General features: G+C 38.2%; 1 protein-coding gene across 2 annotated transcripts in view; it reads right to left on the bottom strand.

The window, feature by feature from the left end:
- GK (glycerol kinase) overlaps window positions 1-18,681 on the bottom strand; it is a 34,772-nt gene extending 16,091 nt beyond the window's left edge. For both annotated transcript variants that reach the window (XM_059839932.1, XM_059839933.1), the window contains exons 1-12: window positions 18,531-18,681; window positions 10,869-10,942; window positions 10,172-10,278; window positions 9,548-9,625; window positions 8,497-8,576; window positions 7,390-7,527; window positions 6,866-6,975; window positions 6,111-6,177; window positions 3,644-3,679; window positions 2,978-3,045; window positions 1,590-1,632; window positions 844-924 (exon numbers count right to left, since the gene is read on the bottom strand). In XM_059839932.1, coding sequence (XP_059695915.1) covers window positions 844-924; window positions 1,590-1,632; window positions 2,978-3,045; window positions 3,644-3,679; window positions 6,111-6,177; window positions 6,866-6,975; window positions 7,390-7,527; window positions 8,497-8,576; window positions 9,548-9,625; window positions 10,172-10,278; window positions 10,869-10,942; window positions 18,531-18,596 — 948 coding nt within the window. In that variant the 5' untranslated portion in view covers window positions 18,597-18,681. The remainder of the gene's footprint in view (window positions 1-843; window positions 925-1,589; window positions 1,633-2,977; window positions 3,046-3,643; window positions 3,680-6,110; window positions 6,178-6,865; window positions 6,976-7,389; window positions 7,528-8,496; window positions 8,577-9,547; window positions 9,626-10,171; window positions 10,279-10,868; window positions 10,943-18,530) is intronic.
- Window positions 18,682-19,238: the final 557 nt, after the last annotated feature.

The following is a 19,238-nucleotide window of genomic DNA, read 5'->3' as shown; positions in this document are numbered from 1 at the left end:
AGTGAAGAAAATCCTGTGTTGTCTTTCACATGGAAAACACAGTCTGTCTACAAAAGCTCAATATCAGCATTCAGTGCATGGGATTTGAGAATAATTATTATATTACAATACTTAGCACATTAAGCAGCACAGATGGAAGAATAATAACTTTGTTGTTCTAAACAAAGCTTTGGTGCCAAATAGGTGCTAAGTTAATTTGTGCTTCAGAAGCAGAGCTTTAGAACAATGAACTCCAAAGTTTACACTTGTTAAGTGTAAACTTAACAAGTGTACAAACAAATAAAATTTTCTATATAATTTGCCCTTAGGCTTGTTTGGAGACCTGAGAAACTAAATTCTGTAAGTAGGCACCTAAATGAGAGGTAAAAAAGCTAAGTTACTAGAGGATTTTTCCCCCAGAAATTTGATTCCCATTTTTAGAAGTTAGAAGTAAAATCCATTAGAACAAAATAAAAAAATTAGCTATGACTTTATTATGAGGTAATAACTGAAACATTAGTACGTTCTTCTTTTTTAAAACCTCACTTAGTATTACAAAATTTGTGGTTTTTTATTTATAGTACTTATTAAACATTTGAGAGACTGAGCAACAGAAAAGAAAAAATGTTGTAGCCATCTAGCTCTGAAAGTATAAATGATGCAATGAAGAAATATTTTTTATTAGATTTCATGATATAGATTGGAGACAGGAATAACCAAAAACACACAGAAACCTTCAGGCACATAAGCATAACACAGAGCTAGTTTCATTTCTGCACAGCTGAAGACACCATAAAAATACCAGATAACAGAAGTAAATAAGAACATGTATCATTACAAAAAGGAAGAAAGTACAGAACTTACCTCTAGTGCATAAAAAGCAGGTTTGTCTTTGCCCATTTTGTAAGCTATTGTGGTTAAAAGACCATGCTCAGAAAACACAGACTAAATAGGGAAAGAAAAGGTAAAGCATGAACAGAGGCAGAAAATATTTAAATAAAAACATTCAAATTATAATAAACAAGGCACCAAACCTTCAAATGAAATACACAAAATTTAAATAAAGTAAATTATCAGTAACTCTAAATAAACACCTAAGATAGAACACAGATTGCTGTTGGTAATTCTTGTTTCCACAAGCTGCTGCAGATCTTTCCACCTTTCTTATAGAAAAGGATTGGGGGTCTTTAGGGGGAAATGTAAATGAGAAGGAAGCCACAGTTTTGTGCTATTTATTCAACTCCAACTACAAAGAAATGATGACAGAAAATGAAGAGAAGAAATAAAACAGCCAAGACAAGGAAAAAGGCACATGGTTAAATAACATAACACTTAATCCTGTCTGGGTGACAACAAGAAACAGATACAAGGGAAGAGCAAGAAACCCAAGCAAAGTTCTGTTTGGAAACTTAAGGAGGTAGGAAATGGAGCCTTACAGAAACACCTTGAAAAAAATTAGTACTTTCATTCTTTCAGATTTCAGTACGTGCTTTTGCCTTTGTCTGGCAATATAATGTTGTTAATAAGTCTAAGAATGGCTAACATACAGTTTGTTTCAGAACTTAGATTGTGAAAAACAAAAAAGCAAACAACTAAAAAATGCAACTGACCTTCTGACCTGTGTTGCACAGCAAGAAACAACCTGTTCCGTACCTAGCATGAAAGCAAAGCAAAGTTAAAACCAGAATGTTTAAAGAATAACCTGTTATTGCAATCCATGAGTCCCCTGTGAAGAGTCAGGACACCACTTTTTAACCCTTGAAGATTTTGCTACCATTAACTGATGATACAACTATCCTCAAAAAGTTAATCTGAATGCAGCCTGAAGCTGAAAAATCTAGTCACATATCTTTCTCTTTCTCTCTCTCTTTTCTGTCTAACACTTGATCAAGAAGAGATATGGCTGAAAATTAAGTGTAAACTCCTCTTTGGTGGCAGTGTTTACCTACTTCAATTAAAGTTGATTATGAGATCAACTTTATAAAATAAATATTTCACAATCTTAAATGGTAAATTTTAAGAAACTTTGTTCCTGTCACAAAGAGGCTTTTCTTTAGACATATCCCATTCAAAAATTTCTAAAAATGGCATGTTTCCCATTTGAAGACCAAATAATATATGTGTGCACATACACACTTATACAAGAACACAGTTTAATATAAGGAGTACAAAATACTATAAACCACTCCTACTTACCCTAAGAAGTTATTCTCAAGAAAAATATTCCTTACCTTTTTAAACCCCTCAAAATTAATACCTTAAACCAGTCCTGAGACAGCCTTCAGTTACATTTAGAAAAAGAAATAGTAAAGCAATAATAGAAATGAATTGAAACAAGATAGACTAATATGTAACCATACCTGTGAAACTCCCTTACTTGTGTGTGTATGTCCCTACACGCTTAGTTAAGCACCTGGTTGTAAATGGAACAGCAAATCATTTCAGCAGACAGCTTCTCCTCCAATGATTTTTTGATTATACCCAGTTGCCTGATTTAACTGATCAGCTATTTGTAACAAAGGACACTAAGAGGCTGAGAAACGGGAAAAAGCAAACATAAAATTCTCCACTGAGCTAGACATAAAAGCAAAACTAAGCACTGCATTTGAAATGGACCTTTCCCATCTAGCAAAGCTGTGTCATTCAAGTCAATGCAATCTAACTCACCTCACTGTATTTGCTTAACATTAGGTCACCATTTAAATGACATTGCAACTGTTTTAATCTGTGTTTTGAAGAATGTTAAAATGAAAACCCCACTGTCACATAGAGATTTTCCTCACAGTGACTGTGTTCCAAAATATACCTCACAAGCCGTGTAACTTTAATATCTTTATTACTTTATATAAGAGTCAAGACATGGTTTACTTTGTGGGTCAACACACTCAAAAGGTAGCTCTGTAATTACAAAAGAGTTTGGCAGTTGCTTGAAAGAGAACATAATACTAAATTCAAAACAGAGCAGGGTGTTTATCTTATTACTTTCCTAATAACTTACGTGTTTTTTGCTTGTCCATCTTGAAAGCACATTTGCCCAACAAGAGCAGCATGCTGGTCACCCAAGCACTGAAAGTGAAAAATTTTTTCCTTTAGCAAATGTCCTCACATGAATTATGTCCTCACATGAAAATTTGTCTATAACTCTAATCTATTAGAGTTACACACTGATAATTGAAAGCAAGGAAAAACCTACAGAGAAAAGCAATGCTTTTTATCACTCTTTCCTCTGTAAGAACTGCAAATGAAATGTGTTGTGATACTTATGGTAAGCAATTTATATAAATAGAAACTAAAATTTACTGTCTTTACACATTTTATTGGAAAAAGCTGAGAATTTGCCCAGCATTTCTGGATTATGTATATACTTCTTTTTTATATATGAAGCGGAGCTTGCTTTCATTTTGTAATGTTACTCATTTACTTAGAGATACCAAGTTTCCAACTAGAGCTCTCATTTGTATTTCCACAGCCAGACCTTAATAATAATGGATCAAGCCAAATAGTGATTCACCTACAAAAGTCTACTTCCTATTTTAACCTGAAGAAAAAAAATGAAAAACTTAATTCACAGCAGGATTCACTCATCCTTAAACTTTTTCCTGTGAACCTATGTTCATACAGTTCCAGGCTGTCATGCCAAAATCTACGTTGAAGTAGGACTTACCCCAGAAATTGGTACACCTGTCAAAGCTCCAGATTCCTGTTTTGCAAAAAGAGAAAGAAAAACTCAGAGTTAGTTTTCCATGACTAGAATTGAAGGCAATGAAAAATAAGCTAAACTTCTAATGCTCAAAGGAAAACAAAGAAGGGTCATGAAAGCAACATGGCTCAGTTCAGGCGTACACTTTGTTTCAGCTTAATGCAGCTGCTATCTAAACCACTAAAAAATGAAGAGCAGGAAGGTTTACAAATATAATTTATGTGACCTCAAAAGTTCCTAGCATAAATTTTCTTGAAATAATACTATACAGAAAATCCAGTTCAGTGTAATCTGTGCAGTAAATGCCAAGTGTAAAATGCAAAAGTGCAAAACAGAAAAGTGATCAGGAAAAAAACATGGCTGTGGTGACATCCTAAGCAAAGGCAGATGCTTGATGTTAAGATATAGCATTTTAAGTTTCAGGTAGGCTTTCTTCCAAACACTACCAGAGTTTTTCATTTGCATTCCTGTTACAGAATCATAAAATCAATCAAAATTGGAAAAGACCTTTTAGATCATCATGTCCAGCTGTTAACCCAGCACTGCCAAGTCCATCATTAATCCATGTCCGTAAGTGCCACATCTATACATCTCCAGGGACGGTGACTCCACCACTTCTCTTGGCAGCCTGTTCCAATATTTGACAAGCCATGAAGGCTCTTGTTTTATCACTTGTTACCTAGGAGAAGAGACTGACCCCCACCTGGCTACAACCTCCTGTCAGGCAGTTATAGAGTGGTAAGGTCCCCTTCTGAGCCTCCTTTTCTCCAGGCCAAACACCCCCAGCTCCCTCAGCTGCTCCTCTTCCGACCTGTGCTCCAGACCCTTTCCCAGCTCTGCTGCCCTTCTCTGGACTCACTCCAGCCCCTCAATTCCTTTCCTGTAGTGAGAGGCCCAAAACTGGACACAGGATTTGAGGTGTGCCCTCACCAGCGCCGAGTACAGGGGACAATCCCTGCCCTGGTTCTGCTGCCACACTACTGCTGATCCAGGCCAGGTGCCTTTGGCCTTCCTGGCCCCCTGGGCACACCTGGATCATGTTCAGCTGCTGTTGACCAACATTCCCAGGTCCTTTTCCTCCAGGCACATTTCCAGCCACTCTTCCCCCAGCCTGGGGTTGTTGTGACCCAAGGGCAGGACCTGGCACTTGTTGAGCCTCACAGAATTGGTCTCAGCCCATCGCTCCAGCCTGTCCAGATCCCTCCACAGACCCTTCCTGCTCTCCCAGCAGATCAACATTTGTGCCCAACTCAGTGTCATGTGCAAACTTAGTGAGGGTATCCTGAAAATTTTATTTAATTATTTAACTATTTCCTGACAATTTTTGCATGTTTCCTTAAATTGTTTTTTTGTGCAATTGTGAAAACGAATTTTCAGTAAAGCCATGCAAGTGCATTTCCAATCTGAATTAATTCACATTTTAATTAGCTGTAGTTAAGGTAACTGTGTTTATAAATGTACTAAAAAGCTCTACATGAATCTGATGTTTAGCTACCATAGAATTCATATTTTTAGAGAGAATGGACAGAATGGAATTTTCTCATTTATAAAATGTTATAGCTAACATTTATTAGCCAATAGCTGTATTTTTTAGCTCACTATAAAAATAAATATTCAACAGTGTGGAAATTAGGACAAACACATACACTGAGATCACATTTTAGAAATAATTTTGGCACGGACTCTAATTTTTTTATCTCAGATTTGGAAACACACAGCAAATTTATTGGCCTAGGAGTGCACTTTTTCTAATCCTTAAACCAATGAAAATGCACAGCATCTGAGCAGAATGAGTAAGGTGGTCAGCCTAATGGAAGCCTCTACTCACCCGGCTAGGACAGATTTTCTACAGCCAGCAAAAGGAAGAAATAGAAAAAAAAAAATGGAAAGGGGAAGAGAAACAGAAGTTCACATTTAAAGTGAAGAGCAATTCTGTTCTGGTGGTCAGGCAGTATCTTTTTCCATTTACTTTGCTCATTCATCTTAATACAACTCACTCTTATCCAACCTTCACATAAATAAATGTCAGCAATGACTTCTAGTGGCATTTCCATTAACACATTAGCAAAAATATTTCAGAGAAGTTAGAGTTCTATTTAAAAAAATCCATCTTGTAACTTGTCTTCACTACAAAATACACGTATTCTTATTAACAATAGCTCAAATTACCAGAAAAAAGAATGCAAAATCCCAGCATCCAGTTTATCCAATCTTGAAGTTCATTAATTAGATGCCACTGTGTCAGAAGAATTGGTGCCGCACTAAAGTAATCAAATACTCAACTTCCTATAATATTATATAACAGTAGGTAACAGCTTACTAATCATAAACCAAACAATACTGGTCAAGAAAAAGCCATTAATCCTAATCTATGGAATTTGCCAAATCCAAATGGACACAGTTATATTTTTACAAATATTGGAAAACATACCATCACGCCATAAATCTCAGAGGAGCTTCGTACATTTGGAAGTATTTCCATAGGAATTTCAAAGAACCTGAATACAACAAAAAATAATGTATATTATATAATCAGTACTAAGTCAGAAAGCATTTTGCATTTATTTTCTTAAATAAGTTTAAGCATAAAGAAACAAAATTATAAAAGGAACTTTTGTTTCTAGGTTTTAATCTGTATGTTTTTCCACTTGTTACAGTGAACACTGAATTTTGGAGGAAAACAGCATATATTTCAATCTTTGAAGACCTATCCAACTCTTTTACATAGAAATTCATGCCTCTTCCAACAATATCTTAATAATACACTTGTTAGTAAATTAAAATCTCACATAGAGACACTATCATTCCAGCTGCTGTACAAATTTGATTTAGTAATAAAGACACTATTAAATCCCAATATTCTGAGTTGGAAGGGACCCACAAAGGTCTGAAAAGATTGGCCCATACAGGGATTGAAACCACAACATGGGCATTATTAGCATCATGCTCTAATCAATTCAGCTAAATTATTTCCATGAACCAGGCCTCCACCTACAGGTTCTGCTACTTTTATTTAATCCAGACCATTGTAAACTGGACATCTGGAGAACAATGAATCTTAGTTATTAATGTCAACAGCAAATAGAGCAGTACCTGCTGATCTTAGTTAGTTTAGATAAGAGATTCTTACCTTTAAATGAGTTAGAAACTATTTAAATGATAGTATTACTGAAAAACTGAGCTTACTTGCAGAGCTCAGGATCCCATTCCAAGGAATGAATGTTGAACAACATTGTTCTACTGGCATTGGTGACATCTGTACAGTGAATGCCTCCATTCTTTCCACCTGTCAAACTCTGAACAAAAAAATCACAGCATTTGTCAAGAAGAAATATAGGCTTACTCCAAAAACTTACCAAAAAATTTCAAAATCAAAAAGTTTTCACCTTGGGATTAGGAACTCTGGTATTTCTGCAACAACTAAACAGGCAAACCTAATACAACTTTCTAAAGTCCAAGATTTTTCTGAAAGTGAAAGCGAAGTTTTACAGCAAACTATAATGGTAAACTACACATAAGAATCAAGAAAAAAATATAATGGTATAGGGACAGTAAAAGTTCATCTTGCAAGGAACCTCACTGGAATTTCTTTAGTAGCTTTTATTGACATCATCATGTCATCAGTGGGCATCAAGTATCACATGCATGGAGATTTACATGACATGGAAATTCATTGTAAGAAGAGTGATAATAAACTCACAAATACATACCCATATAAGCCATGAATCAATAGTTCCAAACATAGCTCTTCTATCCTCAACTGCTTTCTTAATCTCTTCCACATTATCCAAAAGCCACCGAAGTTTCACTGCACTAAAATAAGTGCTAAGTGGAAGACCGGTCTTAAACTGTAAAATTCAACAAAATAATTTAAATATCATGCAAGTATCTTTTCCATAAATACTGTAGTTATTTGTAAAAATGGTGATAGTAAGGGGAAAAGAAAATACACAAAACTCAGAAAAATTCCATGAACTTCTGTGATTATTTAAATAAGTACTAAGCATACAACACACAAGTCTGAAAACATCAAAATCAAATGACCAGTGCAATAATAGGTTAAAGATCAAAGCAGATCGAAATGTAGTTCAAAGATCATTTACGTGGAAAAAGTTGTTTGCAGAAGGCCTGTCTTATCTAGGATATCTCCATATGACTAGACAAAAAGTAACAACAACAAAAATGGGCAGGACAACACAGGAAAGATGAAAATTGCATTCTACTAGAACTTGAAAATCAAGTAAGTTTATACACTTTTTGACATCCGTTTCCTGCCTGTGGGAAAACATATAATATAAAAAATATATAATATTTATTCTATTAGTAAAGGACAACACAAATCAAACAATTATGACACTTTTTTACAAGCATTTAGTTTCCAATTTATTATATATATGCTCACAAAAAAAGAATGAAGTTGCTCTTTATCTTCCTTGTTCTCAGATTGGATGCAATTAATTTCAATATTAAGGAATAAGAATGGATAATACATTTCATACTGGTAAATTATTTCCCTTTTGTTTTTCCTACTTGGTCCTAATTTTTGTGTGTAACACTTATTTTATATTGGCTAGATACCGGAGGATTAGGTCTCACTTCCATAGTGAGATATTAAATAAGTGTTAAACATTTCTTTTAAGGAAATTAAAAATTTTCTCATCTCAGATTGGTGTCTTGTGCTCATTTTCTATTATTTAACAAGCTAAGAAGAGACTAGAAACTACAAGTGACTTTGTTTAGGAGAATTTTAAACACATATATTCAAAACGTTATGCACTGAAGCAGGTAAAATTTAAATGCTCTGGAATGTCTCCTACCTTTGAAAAAGTTTTGTTTTTCCCAGGAATTCTTTTAAGAAGATGATCAACTGTTGACTGGGTTCTCAGGTCAAGCCACACTAAAACCATGAATAAAATTAATTGATCATGTGATTTAATACACAAAAAGTGACATGTTCAGCCTGCTTCTATGAACCCACAGCTCTTGCCAATGAATTCCTGTCTATTTTTATCTTTTCATGTAGTTGAAAGAATATCATATTGCCATTGTATTGTAAAGGCACTGTTGTAAAAATTAAAATGGTCAGATAAATTAATTTGATTTAGAAGATCAAATGATTTGAGAATGAACCAGCATTTTCCACAAGTATGGTATTTACTTTATCAGAATATAAGCCAGTGACTAATGCTACTTCACAGCAGATGACTGTGATTAAACAAAAAGGTTAAAACAAATAGCAAGTTGATTATTTACTATTTCTATGTAAACTTTCTACTAAAAGACTGTGTTGTAGTTATCAAGGTATAGCTGGGTTTAAGATAAAGCTGTTAACTACATTTGTTTGACTATAGAAGAGTCCTGGTTTTACAGTCATACTATGTCAAATTATATCTGGCACTTGACCTAAAAAAAAATTCTAGACAATTACCATTTTTCAGCTGACAATATCTGAAAAGCTAAGGTAAGTTAAAAAAAAAACTCTGAGTATTAATAAGCCTTCATTAAGTCATCAATAATTAAACCTACTTAACATGATTTTTCTTTAAAGATAAATCACCAGCATCCTGAAAATTTCAGAGAAAGTGATTGGGTGCAACTTGGAGCATTTTGTGCCAGGAACCCATCAGGAACATAGTGGGGTTTTTTGAAAACCAATAAAATGATTTATTAAGTAACAATTTTTATGAAATGGGCTTTTTTAAAGTGCACTGGTACGTATGCAAATACACATCTTACAACACAGATATCAAAAAAATCCAAGAAATTACTAGGCTAGGTCACAACCAGATTTGCACAGGAAATTGCAAAAGCATTTTTTTCCACAACATGATCATATTATGATATTACATATTCAGAAAGCATAGTTACCAATAGCATTATAAAGAGGTTCTCCAGTTGTCTTGTCCCAAACCACTGTTGTTTCTCTCTGATTGGTGACTCCAATGGCTTCAGAACAAAACAGAAAGCATCCTTTTCAGAAGGTTTGTTTTCCCCTTTTGGGGGGGTGAAGGAGGGAATGGAGAGGTGGAGAGGAGGGAGGAACAGGTAAGCAGAAGAGGAAAGTAAATGGGAAATAAAAAGCTTCCAATTTTTTCAAGGCATAATCTAGAAATATTACTTCTAAGAACTCATCTTTGCTGATTAACCTATATGCTCTAAACCTCTCTCTTTTTCAGCCACAAACTGAGACAGCAACAACACTGACAGGGGAAAACAGCTTTCCTAAACTTAAGCCCTAAACGTAATTTCAGATTTTCTTCATCACTTGTCACTGTGATTTTACAAGATTAGGTTAAGTCTACTTTGTAGATTCTGCATTGCTGATACACACACTTAATTTCTCATTACTCTTCCCAAAAAACTACTTTCAAATACAATTTAACATTTTGTTTGAGCTTGGCACATGCTGCCACCTTTCTGTTTATTCACTTAAAAACTATGGTATCCGAATTGCTCAACCATAGCATGTTAAAGCCCTCTACCCGTAAGTACCTCTTATGTTAGTGATGTCTATGTTCAGTTCTTTCATTTTCTCACAGGTCTTTTCCACACATTCATAGACAGAGTTTAATATTTCCTTTGGATCTTGTTCCACCCATCTTTAAGAAACAGTAAACACCAGTAAATAAAAACATACATAAAAAGAAAAAATAATACTAGTCTGAAAAACAAGCTGAGCATTTTAATACAAATATTGCTACAAAACATGTTTTACATACCTACGAACAAAGAGTTTTGTTTTGTTCTATGCAGAGGGCATTGGCAGCAAATGGTAGGTCATTTAGGAACAAACAAACAAAACCTCAGAAAACAAAGGAAGATATTTCTTCGATCAAGCTGAAGACTGTGATTCGAATGTAAAAATTATCTGGTTTATTACCTTAAATGAGATGCTAAGTCTCATTTAAACTTTAGTTTTAAACTTCAACGTTTAGATGTTAAAGTTTAGAAGTTAAATATGTAAATGAGTGACCAGAGCCAAACACCAAGTACTTTTAGTTTCCGTAACTCAGGCACATTCCGGACACCCAGTGGGAGCTATTTCATGCCATTTTTTTTGCCCAGCCTTTTATAGCAGTTGCTGTGCTACTAAGAATTATTAATCAGCTTCAGTTTTGACGACTCATAGATAAAAATTTATAAGCTCTACCAAACTCTACACAAATGAAAAAATACAAAAAAATCATACCCTTCTTTAGGGAATTCTTGCTTTAGTTCCACTTGATGGTGACTCAAGAGCTCTGCTGTTGCTGCATTAAAAACCTGCAAATAAATTACACAATTGAATTTTCTACGAACACAGAAGTTTAAACAACAATAATTAACATTTATTATTTGGAACAAATGCAGTGCTGTGACAACAAATAATAATTTTCTATCGTCAACCCCAATATCTATATAACAAGGACTCGGATATATGCACTTTTAAAATTAAGGTAGGTAAGGATTATTTTAGCAAACTTTGCTGTCACTCTGTCAATTTTAACTGGTTTTTTTTTTTTCCTTAATGGGTTGGAAAAGAGCCAGATTTTTTTCTTGTGGTGGTTGTTGAAGTTAAACTCCTGATGCATATTAGAACATTACTCAGTAAAATACCCACTATTGTTGATAATAGCATTTCTTTAGCTCTTGTTGTGTCACTCTACTGGCAGAGTTATCTGTGTGTTTTCTTGGGTTAGCACACTTTAGGAAGAGTGAAAATCTATGACAAAACATAGAAGGGATCAAACTAAAGAACAAGAAAGTACCTAGGCAAAACACATTTTGTTTCAAAACAAACTACAAGTACAGAGCTCATGAGCAATCTGACAAGAAAAGAATGCCACTGCAGCAACACTAACCATCAAAAAAGAGAACATGCAGAAAAGTAACTTAAATTTGGATACTCTACAATAAAAACCAGCAGCGTAGAGAATCACGAGGACTCTATCAATGGGTGTTCTCAAGGAATCCCAAGTTAGAGGCTCTGCCTTGCAGTAGAAGCCCATGGAGAATGCACAACAACCCTCATTAACCAGCAGTGGCCTGTTCCCAAAAGGGATCTCTGCCGAGGCCAAGCTGAGGGACACCCAGTGAAACATTCAACTGAAATGTACAGTGAGTGAGCCAGAGTGCCTAGCTGGGCAGTGGTGGCAATCCTGGGGGAAGGGCTCTTTCTCCACAGCACCATGCAGAATCTTTTGTGTGAAGAACCTTCTGGGACCTAGAAAGTAAAATCTAGCAGCAGGTTCAGGTGAACTGCAGAACATGTCAGTAGGACACCATCCTACCTTTTCATGGCAAGCAGAGCTGAGCCAGATTTAGAAACCACTCGCATGCTAAAGAAACAAAATTCAGCTATATCATATCCGTCCTCCCTCTAGGATACAGCTGAACCTATTCTACACTTGTTAATGCTCTCTTTTCATACCACAAATTTTAGGAGTTTCTCTTAAAGTTTTTAATCCATAAACTCTTGGTATCATCTACACAGTACACTTTACCCTGAAACTACTAGAACAACTCTGACAAAAAGGAGATAAAATTCTGATTCTCCAATTTCTTCGGAACCTTAAAGAGCATCTTGAGAACGAAACTTTGAAGTTTAGAAACATCTGACTTATATATTAGAGCTGCAGAATAATTCAGGCTGAAAGGGACCTTGAGAGATCTCTAGTACAAACTCCTGCTCAAAGCAGGATCAGCAATGAGATTAGATCAGGTTGCTCAAGAACTTTTCTAAGCAAGTCTTGAAAACCTCCAAGGATGAAAACAACACAAACTCTGGAAAACATTGAAAGCTCCATTGCCCAGAAAAGAAGTCTCAAAAAGTTGCATGGTCACTCTTTTCTGCTATCAGCTCAAAAGATTACATAGAAAGAGCACCACTCAATTATTTGTACTTTATTTACTTATCTGCGTTTCATCTATCAGCTCAGGCTTGACAGGAATCTATCCTATTAAAGAGAAAGCTCTGTGTCAGTACTACACATTTGGAAGCAACTTGCATAATGGGATATGGATCTCAAAATGCTACACAACATACTTAATGGAGAGGTTGTTTTGCCTGTATGCATTAAGATTTCTTTACTTGAAATTGCCTTTCTGCCAAAAGCATATTCAAATTTACTAGGTTTTTAGAATAAAGACAGAGAGATAGAAGACTTTTTATTTAACCTGTATGTTAATATGTTATGTATCTGACATACTAGCAAATTTAAATATCATGTGGCAATCATTCACCACTAATCATTCAGTACTTCTTGAAACAGAAGGTAATGCTAAGGATTCCTACTGGTAGCAGAAAGCACAGATTCAATTAGACAAAGCCATCAAGTGAATGTGGAGTGCGTGGGTTGCAGACACAGCAATAAACTGTGACAGGAATACATTTTCAATGGAAGCAATAACACTATGAATGCACAGATTTTTGCATATCCATAGAGAAGAACTAGGCAAACATTTTGCTAATCCATCGCAAACAAACCTGCAAGCTTCTGACATTCTCAACAAAAGCAACAGACACTCCCCATCATTCAGGGCAAGGGATTAAAAAGCTTCACTGGGAGCAATCCCTGTTTGAGGCCAGGTTGGACAGGGCCCTATGCACCCTGGTCTAGTGGAAACTGTTCCTGCCTACGGTGAGAGGGTGGAACCAGGTAATCTTTAAGGTCCCTTCTGACCCAAATTATTCTATGATTCTATGACATCTACACTGATAGACAGAATTCTGATATGTGGAAAGATGAATGAGTCACTAAATTTAAACCTACAAAATTATAAATAACATAGGGAATAAATAGAAAATATGGGACCTCAAAGCCTTCCTTTCCCACTCCCTCCAAAAAAACACTACTGTTGTAAAAAAAATATTCCCTATGCAGTCCCTGTTTGACAGTGGAGAGATTAAAAAATAAGCGAAAGTAAGTACAAATAAGTCAGATAAGGTCAATACATCCCTGTTGAAACAGGTTTGAAGTGTATTATTTCCGTAATTTGCTAGGACTAGAGGCTTTCAATCCTTTCATATTCCTTAAGAACTGATTCAAGTTTATGCTACTGATCTGTCAGTTGTGTGTGGGGGAAAGCCAAATTCAATTTTGCCCTAATTTTATCAGTAGTAGTAATGAAGAATTGTCTAGGCTATTTGGACTTGTACAGCTGTCTTGAACAGAGATGAAAGTGAAAGCCACCAGATATGTACTGAATTCTCTAGTGAGAGATTAAAGAAAAGGAATAAATAACATTCTCCCTCTACTCCCAACAGAAAATCAGAGCATGAGCCTTGAGTCTCAGAGAAGAAAGGCGTGCATAGGTGTCTTGTATGTGAACAAGCACAGAGGCACAGGGGCTGATCACTTAATTCAAGCTTTTTATAGGGTCTTTAATATAATACATCACATAAAGGGGTACAGTTACATATTATTACATATTATTGTGTATTACGTTTATGCTTTGTTATCTTAGTGGAAAAGAATTCATATCAATGAGTTGTAACAATTTTCAAGGAATTAACAGAAATATGAGGCTCATGGAAGTGATGAAAGAAGCTGCACAGCTGAAAAGACAATAATAAAAACAGATTTTAGAAGTAACTTTTAACATCTCTCAAGCTTTGTCATGTAACTCTGCCTGCAGAAAAGCTATTTCTGTTACTCTATGCTGTATCTTCATCAGTTTCTGCCAAGCAGGAACAGCCATGCCTTTGTAGGCAAACAAGCTCAGAGATGAAGTTCTGAAATTGCATTGAAATCAACCCTGCTGGGGCAAGGAAAAGACGAAAACAATCATTTCCCTCTCCAGTATTTAACTAGGAGTTGCACAGTCAGAATTTACGAATAAGTCCAAGTTTAACAAGCCTCCTAGAAATTATCTTTCTTGGAAGGCTTGTGATGAACAGATTTCCCTCGCCATCTAGGAGGTGTTTACAATTATGGGATTTAAAAGTAAAACTACGCTGTATTTTAAGTGGTAAGAGCTAGGGGGGAAACTGTATTTACAGTATTTTTAACCCTTCTTGCTAGTTATACAATCAAGTTTTTCCCAAAAGGTCATGTTACTTCAGAAGAGGGGTAAAGTGAACGCCCCTCTGAAGAGAAAGCTCAATGGATAGGAAGGTTTTTCTTACCTAAAATCAGGTTTTGTTTATTGAAAAGAATGCTTACAGTGTAATATAGTTTTATTTGATTGTTTCTTCTGGAGACAAAGTAAAGGAAAAAATAAATATTTTGCAGAGGTAGAAAAAAACTGTCCTGCATCTGACTGACAAACTTATAACTTAAAGTACTGTGTAGGTACTTCACTGTGTCCTTCAATTCTTGCTGTTCCTGGATAAAATGACAGAAACACTATCCAGCAAATACCTTTCAAGAGATCAAACAATGGTTCAGCTGGCCATTACCTCCTGATCCTAAGACTTTTCACAAAAGAAGTTATAGTGTATTTTTATGATTCTTGACTAATACAAGATGGAACAAAAGAGATGAAAGTATTTGACAAAAATATTCAATGAAACATCTTGGCCAGAATTCAGTCATCTGGGTACACTTATTTAGCCTATCCAATTTATATTCCTGCTTGATATTTTTAAGAAAATGAGCCTTAAACAATTGTCTTGTGAGCACTGTGCTCTCCCTCGTAACTCTGAATCTGTTACCCATGTTCAACCCAACTTATCAGAAAAGTTACAATCTCAAAAATAATTGCAGTTCATTTTGCAAAATTAGCTAATAAAGGTAAAGATCCAAAATAGGGTTTGTGGAGGATAAAGCTACAGCATAAAACTACCCCTGTATGTGTGCTGTGTGAGAGGCAAGGCTAAAGAAGGAGTAACAGTAACAGAAATGCACCTGAGTTTTGCTGCTTCTTTAGCTTCTGTGCTCATACAGCCTCCTCATTCACAAGCAGGAGAAACAAAACTTGTGTCTGGACACAGTATAATTCAAATCTCAGGAGGTCACCTAGCCTAACTCACCACTCAGGTAAGCCTGAATTTAAAACCAGGCTGTTCAGGGCCTTTTTTAATCAGGCACTGAGCATGTGCAAAGAAGGAAATTCCACACACCTTTCTCATCGCCAGATGTGGAGCCCTCATAGTGAAACACTGTTTCTTTACAACTATTGGATATTCCATTTGCTGAAGCTTGTGTTCACTGCCCACTGTCTTTTCCGGTGCATGTCTGAGAAAAGGCTGCTTCTGTGTTCTCCACAAACTGTGGACTGAGCACACCCCTTAAGCATCTCTTGTGAAGAAAGAGCCCCTGATCTCCCAACCTTCCTTCCATGGCCTTGTGCTGCAGCACAGGGATTCCTCTGGCTGGAGATGAAATCCAGTTCTTCCAACTCTCATTCTGTGCAGGGTCCAATATCAGACCCAGTGTTCCAGATGCTGCTTCCTAAGTGCTACACAGATGGCAACAATTACTTTCTGAACATTTCCTAATGTGCACCTCCACAAGGATGCATTGCTCACATATATCCAACTCGATGCCCAGCAGGAATGTGTCTTTTTTTACTAAGCAGCTTCTTAGCATTCTGTCTCAAGTGCTAAACTTGGCTTAACTGTATGAATATTCTGGCAGCCCCATCTCCAACTGGAACTTCAGTCAACTGGTCGCCTCCATCAGAAAGAGCATCCCAACCCATCCCCATGGCTATCCAGGAAAATACTGTGGGGTATCAGCCCTCACTACTGACTGTTATGGACACCACTCGTAAATCTGCCACCCGAAATTGTAAATTTACACTCTGGACTGCTGACTCTACTCTTCGGCCCCATTAGACCAGACAGTTTTTCACCAAGAACTCTTTAACCTGCTCAAAATCATATGTTTTACATAAAAAAGTTAGACAACAGTTGCACTGAACTACTGAATACACAAGTGCAAAGTAAGCAGCAAGTTGATTTTGACTTGTGACTTGGTGAAGACAAAAACTGTTGGAAACACTAAGTTTAAAAAAAAATGTAGAGAAATCACTGGGAAATGTAACAAAAACAACTAAAAGCAAAAGATCAACAGAGCCAAGGAAATAATTTAAGCAAAGACAACAATACATTATATTCTGGCTTAAAATATTTCAAGGCAAAATCTCTCTTCCAACTGCAGCAATCCCTTTACAGCACAGAATTCTCCATTTACAGGTGTTGTCATCTGAATGACTGAGGTGAGCTGAAACATAACTCTGCACATTTTGCCCACTTCTCTCCCTCTTCTCCCCTGTGTTCTGATTTAACTCCGTGATCATGCATCTTATTTGCTCAAGCCCATGCAACTTTATTATCATAATGACATGATCACATTGCCAAGTTTAAGACAATGCTGTATGTTGACATGAATTGAGAGAAACTGAGACGAATACAAGAATTTAAAAGTGGCAGACACAATATACTTATTGAAAAAATTAGGAAGCATCTTAATTCTCTTGTAGGCAGGCAAAATCTCCCTGGCTGCATAAAAACCATTGATGAATGTATGTAGTATAAGAAACTCCTCCTAAGAGGAACTTGTAAAAACACTTGTAAAAAAAGCTTAAGTTTTACTTCTACTAGTAAATAGTAAAAACTTCTACTGTTATCCTTTGAGGATAAGAAAAAAGTTAACTTGGCATTTACATAAAAGCAGATAGACTTTATCTCAATGCATTACAGGGACCTTCTTCAAGTTCGTTCCCAAAAAGGACTCCTGACTGGTATCCAAGACAGCCCACTGGTGTCATTTGTCAGTTTGGAGTTTCTCTCCACCCCCAGAGCTGTGTTTTCTCATTTGACAATCACATGAAGGTCGTGATATTGAGTAATAATGGTAACATAGGTCAAGAAGATACTCTAGCCTCCTGCTTCATGAAGGAACATTTCACATGGGAGAAGAAGCATTAGAAAAAAAAAAAGTAGCATGGGTAAACCAAAACATTCATCTTCCCAATTCATACTTTGCACATTTGATAATGTTTTATATCTAGTAAATATCTCTATTCCACTTTCATGGAGGAAACTGTCATAGGGCTTTAATTAAATCAAATTACCATGACTTAACTGACTAGAGGACAGTACATTTGTAGAGATTTGCAAGCCAGAAGTATCTATAGTAAGTTTCATACATAACAACATTACTTACAGCCTATTGCATAATACAGAAATAACTAGATCCTTCAACTAAAGGGTCAAATGTATGATTAATATATTCATTCTCCAATCCTTAAACTTATCCTCCTCTAGTGTTTAAACAAATCAGTGTTTAACAAGGCGTGCAGGTTCAGCCGCCTGAATACCTTCAGTGCACAAGAGGCACTGACATTAGGGCTGGAGCTGCAAAAGTCACTCCAGCAGGCCCCGGGCAGGTTTCAGTGGGGAACACAGCGCAGTCATCGTATTGTTTGAACACCAGCTAATCACAGTCACCGAACTCGCACGGATCTATTTCCCCAGTGCCTCAGGACCTCGTCCATTTGATTCCATTCCGGGCGAGACAGCCGACAGATTGAAAGCCTGACAGATTGCAAACGCAGCCTGCTCGGAGCCGCGGGATCCCGCAGTGCCCTGGAGCAGCAGCAAAGCCGCTGGTGTCGGGCTCGCCCCGGGACCGCTCCCCGCGGGACGGGCGCTGCCCCCCGCGCCGCGGCGGGAACGCGACTGAGGGACAGCGCCGGATCCGGCAGCCCTGGGCCGAGCGGCGTCGCTTCTCCGGGAGACAGGAGACTGCAGCCGGGCAGCGCAGCCCGGCCCTGCGGGCCCGTTCCCCTGCCCTTCCCCAAGGGCACGGCAGAGGCCCCCGCCGGGATGGAAGGGAATGAAGGCGCGGAAGCCGCGGCTCCCCTCAGGCCGCGGGGGCGCCGCCTGCCCCCGGTGCCGCCCCGATTACCGCGCTATGCTCACCAGGAAGCGGGTGGAGCTGGTGCCCTGATCGATGGCTCCCACCAGCGGCCCCAGCGACGCGGCCATGGGGCTCCCTCAGCGCCCGCTGCGCTCCCGTAACGGCCGCGCCGGCGCCGCGCGGGCAGCTCGCGGCCGGCGGCGCGTGGCTGCCGGGGTGAAGCCGGCGGGGGGGGCGGGGCGGGGGGCGCTGCCTCGCGCATTGTCAGCTCTTAGCCAATCAGAGACCGGGGCGCGGCGGGGGCGGAGCGCCGGGGGCGGGGCCCGGCTCGCGGAGGGGCGAGAGAGGGGCGTGTCACGTGACGAGCGGCGCGCGGCGCGCCCCCTTCCGAGCCCCGCCCCCGAGCCCCCGAGGCGGCGGCGCGCGGGCGGCGGGAGGGGAGGCGGGAGAGCCCTGGGGGTGCTGAGGGCAGCGCTGGCCGCTCCGGGAGAGCAGCGGGAACATTTTTGGGGTCACTTGTGCCTTGAGGCGGCGTTCCATGGAGCGAAACGTGTCCCGCTTGTTATCGTGGAGGGGGGAAAGAAACCCCACGCTCTCTGAGGCGGGACCCCGCTGGGGAAGTGCCAAGCCTGGGTATCCGTGGAAGTCTTGTTCAGGGCGACTGCTGCCGAGGAACTGTGCAAGGCTGAGTGATCATACATGACCGAGATATGTTCTACGTATTTATGATACATCCCCAAAGTGGCTTCTTTTATCTTTTAAAGCTTTAG

Source organism: Haemorhous mexicanus, chromosome 2 (assembly GCF_027477595.1).
Source record: "Haemorhous mexicanus isolate bHaeMex1 chromosome 2, bHaeMex1.pri, whole genome shotgun sequence".
NCBI classification, from domain to species: Eukaryota; Metazoa; Chordata; class Aves; order Passeriformes; family Fringillidae; genus Haemorhous; species Haemorhous mexicanus.
The sequence above is the reverse complement of the archived record's forward strand: the minus strand, read 5'-3'. Positions and strand labels throughout refer to the sequence as shown.